General features: G+C 45.6%; 1 protein-coding gene across 1 annotated transcript in view; it reads left to right on the top strand.

Annotated features, from left to right (window-relative positions):
- The window catches only part of kalrnb (kalirin RhoGEF kinase b), a 67,735-nt gene that overhangs the window by 6,384 nt on the left and 51,351 nt on the right, over positions 1 to 10,000 (top strand). Inside the window, 7 exon segments of the mRNA XM_038979555.1 lie at positions 1 to 114; positions 2,390 to 2,582; positions 3,504 to 3,727; positions 3,917 to 4,009; positions 4,061 to 4,244; positions 4,769 to 4,891; positions 9,253 to 9,444. The exon segment at positions 1 to 114 is cut by the window's left edge and continues 1 nt beyond it. Coding sequence (XP_038835483.1) covers positions 1 to 114; positions 2,390 to 2,582; positions 3,504 to 3,727; positions 3,917 to 4,009; positions 4,061 to 4,244; positions 4,769 to 4,891; positions 9,253 to 9,444 — 1,123 coding nt within the window.

Raw genomic sequence — 10,000 nt, forward strand, 5'->3', positions numbered from 1 at the left:
GGGGAGGGACAAGAGAGGCGGGCCCATCCTCACCTTCCCAGCGCGGACCAATCATGACCGAGTGAAACAGGAGGATCTAAGCAGACTGGTCACCTATCTGTCCACCATACCCAGGTAACACTCCTTCTATCACTTTATCTCTGTATCTGTCCACCATACCCAGGTAACACTCCTTCTATCACTTTATCTCTGTATCTGTCCACCATACCCAGGTAACACTCCTTCTATCACTTTATCTCTGTATCTGTCCACCATACCCAGGTAACACTCCTTCTATCACTTTATCTCTGTATCTGTCCACCATACCCAGGTAACACTCCTTCTATCACTTTATCTCTCTATCTGTCCACCATACCCAGGTAACACTCCTTCTATCACTTTATCTCTGTATCTGTCCACCATACCCAGGTAACACTCCTTCTATCACTTTATCTCTCTATCTGTCCACCATACCCAGGTAACACTCCTTCTATCACTTTATCTCTCTATCTGTCCACCATACCCAGGTAACACTCCTATCACTTTATCTCTCTATCTGTCCACCATACCCAGGTAACACTCCTTCTATCACTTTATCTCTCTATCTGTCCACCATACCCAGGTAACACTCCTTCTATCACTTTATCTCTCTATCTGTCCACCATACTCAGGTAACACTCCTTCTATCACTTTATCTCTATATCTGTCCACCATACCCAGGTAACACTCCTTCTATCACTTTATCTCTATCTATCCACCATACACAGGTAGTACTCCTTCTATCACTTTATCTCTCTATCTGTCCACCATACCCAGGTAACACTCCTTCTATCACTTTATCTCTCTATCTATCCACCATACCCAGGTAACACTCCTTCTATCACTTTATCTCTCTATCTGTCCACCATACCCAGGTAACACTCCTTCTATCACTTTATTTCTCTATCTGTCCACCATACCCAGGTAACACTCCTTCTATCACTTTATCTCTCTATCTGTCCACCATACCCAGGTAACACTCCTTCTATCACGTTATCTCTCTATCTGTCCACCATACCCAGGTAACACTCCTTCTATCACTTTATCTCTCTATCTGTCCACCATACCCAGGTAACACTCCTTCTATCACTTTATCTCTCTATCTGTCCACCATACTCAGGTAACACTCCTTCTATCACTTTATCTCTCTATCTGTCCACCATACCCAGGTAACACTCCTTCTATCACTTTATCTCTCTATCTGTCCACCATACACAGGTAGTACTCCTTCTATCACTTTATCTCTCTATCTGTCCACCATACCCAGGTAACACTCCTTCTATCACTTTATCTCTCTATCTATCCACCATACCCAGGTAGTACTCCTTCTATCACTTTATCTCTCTATCTGTCCACCATACCCAGGTAACACTCCTTCTATCACTTTATCTCTCTATCTATCCACCATACCCAGATAACACTCCTTCTATCACTTTATCTCTCTATCTGTCCACCATACCCAGGTAACACTCCTTCTATCACTTTATCTCTCTATCTATCCACCATACCCAGGTAACACTCCTTCTATCACTTTATCTCTCTATCTGTCCACCATACCCAGGTAACACTCCTTCTATCACTTTATCTCTCTATCTATCCACCATACCCAGGTAACACTCCTTCTATCACTTTATCTCTCTATCTGTCCACCATACCCAGGTAACACTCCTTCTATCACTTTATCTCTCTATCTGTCCACCATACCCAGGTAGTACTCCTTCTATCACTTTATCTCTCTATCTGACCACCATACCCAGGTAGTACTCCTTCTATCACTTTATCTCTCTATCTGTCCACCATACCCAGGTAGTACTCCTTCTATCACTTTATCTCTCTATCTGTCCACCATACCCAGGTAGTACTCCTTCTATCACTTTATCTCTCTATCTGTCCACCATACCCAGGTAACACTCCTTCTATCACTTTATCTCTCTATCTGTCCACCATACCCAGGTAACACTCCTTCTATCACTTTATCTCTCTATCTGTCCACCATACCCAGGTAACACTCCTTCTATCACTTTATCTCTCTATCTGTCCACCATACCCAGGTAACACTCCTTCTATCACTTTATCTCTCTATCTGTCCAACATACCCAGGTAATACTCCTTCTATCACTTTATCTCTCTATCTGTCCACCATACCCAGGTAACACTCCTTCTATCACTTTATCTCTCTATCTGTCCACCATACCCAGGTAACACTCCTTCTATCACGTTATCTCTCTATCTCTATCTCTCTCCCTCTCCCTGACTCTCGCCCTCCTTTACTCTCTCTCTCTCTCTCTCTACTTGATTCTCCATCTCTCTCTCTGTCTCTCGCTCTTCCTGACCCCCTCCATCTCCTCTCCCATCCTCTCTCTCTTCTCAGTGATGACGTGCGTGCCAGGGGCTTCACGGTGGTCGTAGACATGCGTGGTTCTAAGTGGGAGAGCGTCAAGCCGTTGCTACGGACACTCCAGGAGGGGTTCTCCGCCCACATTCACACGGCCCTCATCATCAAACCAGACACCTTCTGGCAGAAACACAAGACCAACCTGGGCAGCGCCAAACTCACCTTTGAGGTGTGTGTATATGTGGAGTGCCTCTGTATATTGTTCCTAACTATAATTTATCCCCTTCTCTAATCTCTCTCTCTCTTTTTCTCTCTCAAATCCTCGTGCCCCACCCCCTCTCTCTTTCCCCCTCCCCATCCCTTTCTCTTTTTCCCTCATCTCCCTCTCTCTTTCCCCCTCTCCCTCTCTCTTTCCCCCTCCCCATCCCCTTCTCTTTTTCCGTCATCTCCCTCCCTCTTTCCCCTCTCACTCTCTCTTTCTCCCTCTCCATCTCTCTTTCCCCCTCTCTTTCTCTCTCTTTCCTCTCTCCCTCTCTCTTTCCTCCTCTCCCTCTCTCTTTCACCCCCTCTCTCTCTTTCCCCTCTCCCTCTCTTTTCCCCTCTCCCTCTCTCTTTTCCTCTCTTTCCCCCTCTCACTCTCTCTTTCCCTCCCTCTCTTTCCCCCTCTCCCTCTCTCTTTCCCCCTCTCCCTCTCTCTGTTCCTCTCTCCCTCTTTTTCCCCCTCTCACTCTCTCTTTCTCCCTCTCCCTTTCCCCCTCTCCCTCTCTCTTTGCCCCTCTCTCTTTCCCCCTCTCTATCTCTGTTCCTCTCTCCCTCTCTCTTTGCCCCTCTCTCTTTCCCCCTCTCCCTCTCTATGTTCCTCTCTCCCTCTCCCTCTCTCTCTTTCCCTCTCTCCATCTCTCTTTCCCCCTCCCTCTCTTTGCCCCTCTCCATCTCTTTCCCCCTCTCTATTTCCCCCTCTCCTTCCCTCTTTCCCCCTCTCCCTCTCTTTCCCCGTCTCCTTCTCTCTTTCCCCCTCTCTCTTTCCCCATCGCCCTCTCTCCCAACTCTCCCTCTCTTTCCCCCTCTCCCTCTCTCTTTCCTTTCTCCCTCTCTTTCCCCTCTCCCTCTCTCTTTCCTCTCTCCCTCTCTCTTTCCCCTCTCCCTCCAGACCAGTCTAGTGTCGGTGGAGGGCCTGTCCAAGCTGGTGGACCCGTCCCAGCTGACCTCTGACCTGGGCGGTTCTCTGGAGTATGACCATGTGGAGTGGACGGAGCTACGGCTGGGCCTGGAAGAGTTCTCAGGGGCTGCTGGGCAACTGCTGGCCCAGCTAGAGCAGCTGGAGGCTGGGCTGACCCGCGTAGGCGAGCCCCAGGGTGTGGATGAGGCCCGCAAGTAAGACAGATGCAGATGTGTGTGTGGCTGGTGCAATAAGCTATGTTTTTGTGTGTGTGTGTGTTCAAGCTGTGTGTGTGTGTGTGTGTGTGTGTGTGTGTGTGTGTGTGTGTGTGTGTGTGTGTGTGTGTGTGTGTGTGTGTGTGTGTGTGTGTGTGTGTGTGTGTGTGTGTGTGTGTGTTTGACCAGGCTGCTAGAGGAGCATGGCCGACTACGTACCACCGTTGCCACGGCTCCCATCGATGCCATCGACCGTGAGGGGCGAAGCTTGCTCCAGCGCATGCGGCTTGGACCCGCCCACAACGGTGAAGCCCCTAGCGATGTGCCCAGCAGTAACCAAGGTTACGGAAGCTGGTTGTCGGGCGGGGCTGATTTCCAGAGTGTAGCTCCGAAGGTGGCCGCCCTGCTGGAGAGGCTGCAGACTGCCAGGACACACCTGCAGCAGAGCTGGACCGAACGGAAAGCACACCTAGACCAGACCTTACAGCTGCATCTATACGAACAGGACGCTGCCAAGGTGTGTGTTTATGGGAGGGGAAAGAGTGTGTGTGTGTGCTCATGTTTACGCGCGCGTGTGTGTGTGTGTTTGTGTGTGTGTGTGTGTGTGTGTGTGTGTGTGTGTGTGTGTGTGTGTGTGTGTGTGTGTGTGTGTGTGTGTGTGTGTGTGTGTGTGTGTGTGTGTGTGTGTGTGTGTGTGTGTGTGTGTGTGTGTGTGTGTGTGTGTGTGTGTGTGTGTGTGTGTGTGTGTGTGTGTGTGTGTGTGTGTGTGTGTGGGAATCAGAGGGAGAGAGAAGAAGTCTCCCTGTGGTGGTACAGTTTAGAGCCGCTGCTAGAGACCATCTGTTATCTGAATGAACAACAGTGGTGGAGACAGGAGGTCGATTGGCAGACAACCCTCCCTTTTTCTCCCTCCCCCTCTCTTTCTCTCTCCCTCCTGGTCTCCATTATTCTGTACATGTCTAAATAGATGAAGTGTGTGTGTGTGTGCGTGCCTGTGCGTGCGTGTGGATGTGTAACCCTCTGTGTGTGTGTGTGTTGTAGATGTCTGAGTGGATAGCCCACAGTAAGGATCTGTTCCTGCAGAGTCAGACAGAGGTTGGCCTCAACCACCAGCATGCCCTGGAACTCCAGACCCAGCACCAGCACTTCACCATCAACTCTATGGTACAGACACTCTATTACCCTTTACTATGAACTCTATGGTACAGACACTCTGTTACCCTTTACTATGAACTCTATGGTACAGACACTCTGTTACCCTTTACTATGAACTCTATGGTACAGACACTCTGTTACCCTTTACTATGAACTCTATGGTACAGACACTCTGTTACCCTTTACTATGAACTCTATGGTACAGACACTCTGTTACCCTTTACTATGAACTCTATGGTACAGACACTCTGTTACCCTTTACTATGAACTCTATGGTACAGACACTCTGTTACCCTTTACTATGAACTCTATGGTACAGACACTCTGTTACCCTTTACTATGAACTCTATGGTACAGACACTCTGTTACCCTTTACTATGAACTCTATGGTACAGACACTCTATTACCCTTTACTATGAACTCTATGGTACAGACACTCTGTTACCCTTTACTATGAACTCTATGGTACAGACACTCTGTTACCCTTTACTATGAACTCTATGGTACAGACACTCTGTTACCCTTTACTATGAACTCTATGGTACAGACACTCTATTACCCTTTACTATGAACTCTATGGTACAGACGTTCTGTTACCCTTTACTATGAACTCTATGGTACAGACACTCTGTTACCCTTTACTATGAACTCTATGGTACAGACACTCTATTACCCTTTACTATGAACTCTATGGTACAGACACTCTGTTACCCTTTACTATGAACTCTATGGTACAGACGTTCTGTTACCCTTTACTATGAACTCTATGGTACAGACGTTCTGTTACCCTTTACTATGAACTCTATGGTACAGACACTCTGTTACCCTTTACTATGAACTCTATGGTACAGACACTCTGTTACCCTTTACTATGAACTCTATGGTACAGACACTCTGTTACCCTTTACTATGAACTCTATGGTACAGACGTTCTGTTACCCTTTACTATGAACTCTATGGTACAGACACTCTGTTACCCTTTACTATGAACTCTATGGTACAGACACTCTATTACCCTTTACTATGAACTCTATGGTACAGACGTTCTGTTACCCTTTACTATGAACTCTATGGTACAGACACTCTGTTACCCTTTACTATGAACTCTATGGTACAGACGTTCTGTTACCCTTTACTATGAACTCTATGGTACAGACACTCTGTTACCCTTTACTATGAACTCTATGGTACAGACACTCTGTTACCCTTTACTATGAACTCTATGGTACAGACACTCTGTTACCCTTTACTATGAACTCTATGGTACAGACACTCTGTTACCCTTTACTATGAACTCTATGGTACAGACACTCTGTTACCCTTTACTATGAACTCTATGGTACAGACGTTCTGTTACCCTTTACTATGAACTCTATGGTACAGACACTCTGTTACCCTTTACTATGAACTCTATGGTACAGCCATTCTGTTACCCTTTACTATGAACTCTATGGTACAGACACTCTGTTACCCTTTACTATGAACTCTATGGTACAGACACTCTGTTACCCTTTACTATGAACTCTATGGTACAGACACTCTGTTACCCTTTACTATGAACTCTATGGTACAGACACTCTGTTACCCTTTACTATGAACTCTATGGTACAGACACTCTGTTACCCTTTACTATGAACTCTATGGTACAGACACTCTGTTACCCTTTACTATGAACTCTATGGTACAGACACTCTGTTACCCTTTACTATGAACTCTATGGTACAGCCACTCTGTTACCCTTTACTATGAACTCTATGGTACAGACACTCTGTTACCCTTTACTATGAACTCTATGGTACAGACACTCTGTTACCCTTTACTATGAACTCTATGGTACAGACACTCTGTTACCCTTTACTATGAACTCTATGGTACAGACACTCTGTTACCCTTTACTATGAACTCTATGGTACAGACACTCTGTTACCCTTTACTATGAACTCTATGGTACAGACACTCTGTTACCCTTTACTATGAACTCTATGGTACAGACACTCTGTTACCCTTTACTATGAACTCTATGGTACAGACACTCTGTTACCCTTTACTATGAACTCTATGGTACAGACACTCTGTTACCCTTTACTATGAACTCTATGGTACAGACACTCTGTTACCCTTTACTATGAACTCTATGGTACAGACGTTCTGTTACCCTTTACTATGAACTCTATGGTACAGACACTCTGTTACCCTTTACTATGAACTCTATGGTACAGACACTCTGTTACCCTTTACTATGAACTCTATGGTACAGACACTCTGTTACCCTTTACCAGAGGTGGGACCAAGTCATTGTTTCACAAGTAAGTCTCAAGTCTTAGCACTCAAGTCCCAAGTCAAGTCCCAAGTCAAGACAGGCAAGTCCGAGTCTAGTCTCAAGTCAAGACCGTCAAGTATCAAGCCAAGTCTCAAATCCGAAACTATGAGTTTCGAGTCCTAAACAAGTCATAATGTGTTCTTCACCAAATGTAATACCATTTCATATTTTTAACAAGAGTAATAGTATATTACATTTACGCAAATCATGAATGCTTTTAAAAATATCTATATATTTATTACTTTCTAAATATACTTTATATTTCCATGGAAATGCATGTGTAGTCATGAGAAAGACCCCCCCTCCCCACCCCCCCGTAGCGATCGACTATCGAGGATCGCTATGGGGCGCAATCGGGCGATGTAGGCTTGTACACAATCGCCCAACCTTAACACACACACACACACACACACACACACACACACACACACACACACACACACACACACACACACACACACACACACACACACACACACACACTCTCTCTCTGTGGTTACAGTAGGCTAACATATGTCAATGGTTTTAGGAACAGCAGTAACATCAGGCAGGATTTAGGCTACCAACTGCCTAGGGTGCAATTATCACATTCCCGCACTGACTGACTGTGTGGAGGCTCATTGATTTAACGTTACGTTAGCCTACATGATACACCAGTAAAGTAATACAATATATAGCTGTCGGCTATATTAGCCACAACTTACCGTTCATTGTGCAGCTTCAAATGTCGAACAAAGTTGGAAGTTGTTGCGCCTCCGTCTGTAATTTTCTTCCAGCATGTTTTGCAAGTTGCAATCTGTTTTTTGTTGATACAGCGTCGTCTTTATATCCAAAAAGAATCTTTTGGGGTATCATCTTTCCAAGGGCTCCATCTGAATTCACCCGCCGACGTTCCTCTGCACTGCCACGCTCAACTGTTTCTCAGCTGGCACAATTTGATTGGCTGCTGTCCGGTTCAAACTGTAATCCGTTAAATGAAGAGTTGTTTCGTTGCACACTTTTTTAATAGCATCATTTTTTAAATATTTGGGCTTAGGGAGGGTATCAAGTCAGGTCGAGTCAAAAGGCTCAAGTCCAAGATAAGTCACGAGTCATTGGTGTTAAAGTCAAAGTCGAGTTGCAAGTCATCATATTTGTGACTCGAGTCTGACTCGAGTCCAAGTCATGTGACTCGAGTCCACACCTCTGCCCTTTACTATGAACTCTATGGTACAGACACCCTATCACACATCACTGTGAACTCTATGGTACAGACACCCTATCACACATCACTGTGAACTCTATGGTACAGACACCCTATCACACATCACTGTGAACTCTATGGTACAGACACTCTATCACACATCACTGTGAACTCTATGGTACAGACACCCTATCACACATCACTGTGAACTCTATGGTACAGACACCCTATCACACATCACTGTGAACTCTATGGTACAGACACCCTATCACACATCACTGTGAACTCTATGGTACAGACACCCTATCACACATCACTGTGAACTCTATGGTACAGACACCCTATCACACATCACTGTGAACTCTATGGTACAGACACCCTGTCACACATCACTGTGAACTCTATGGTACAGACACCCTATCACACATCACTGTGAACTCTATGGTACAGACACCCTATCACACATCACTGTGAACTCTATGGTACAGACACCCTATCACACATCACTGTGAACTCTATGGTACAGACACCCTATCACACATCACTGTGAACTCTATGGTACAGACACCCTATCACACATCACTGTGAACTCTATGGTACAGACACCCTATCACACATCACTGTGAACTCTATGGTGTGTACAATTCAAAGTCTATGGTACGGACACTTTATTGCTCTTAACCTTGAACTCTACGGTTCAGACATTCTATTTATTACTAGACACTTTGAACTCTACAGTACAGACATTCTATTACACGTGACCTTTAACTTTATGGTGCTATTAAACATGAGTTGTGAACTCTAATGTATGGTACTGTCACTTGATGAACACTGATCTTTAACTCCTAACCTCTGACCCCTCCTTAGAACGGGAGTGTGAACGTGGACGGGGTGGTCTCCGTGGCGATGCAGCTGTGTGAGGGGTGTCACTACGGAGCGGAGCGGATCGCGTGTGTCTCGTCACGGCTACAGGAGGACTGGAAAGGGCTGACGTCAGTGCTGGAGGAACGCAGCAACACACTGGTCATGTCCACCGACTTCCACCAGGGGGCAGAACAGGTGTGTCTGGGTGCTTCCTCCTCATGGACATCCCTAAGAGCTTTGTGATTATTTTCTGTGAATGAAAAAGGCTCTACAAATGATTAATTACAAAAACTTGATTAACATTAAAGGTAGACTCAGCGATATGACGGAGGTGCTGAAAGTTAACAGCAGTGGGTCGATTTCAGCAACAACTAAGAGTGTTGAAGTGCGAGGCTCAACTTCAACTTATTTGTTCCCTTGGCTACCATGCTGTAGCAGCGTGAAACGAACCCGTGCGGTGTGCAGATACTGTGTGTGACTGTGTGAGAGCGAAGTCTTGCATCTCGCTCATCTCAATCTGAGGTGCTGATGGTGGCAACGTCATTTCACTGAGTCTACCTTTAAAGAGAACTCCGTGTGTAATGAGTTTGACAGAAAATACAACTGTGTTTACAACTTGTTTGTTTTTGTGACTGTTGGCGTGTGTATGACGTGTGTGTGTATATATATACATGTAATGTGTGTGTGTGCATATTTATCTTGGCCAGGTCGCAGTTGTAAATGAGAACTTGTTCTCAACTAGCCTACCTGG

This window comes from Salvelinus namaycush, chromosome 40 (genome assembly GCF_016432855.1).
Source record: "Salvelinus namaycush isolate Seneca chromosome 40, SaNama_1.0, whole genome shotgun sequence".
NCBI classification, from domain to species: Eukaryota; Metazoa; Chordata; class Actinopteri; order Salmoniformes; family Salmonidae; genus Salvelinus; species Salvelinus namaycush.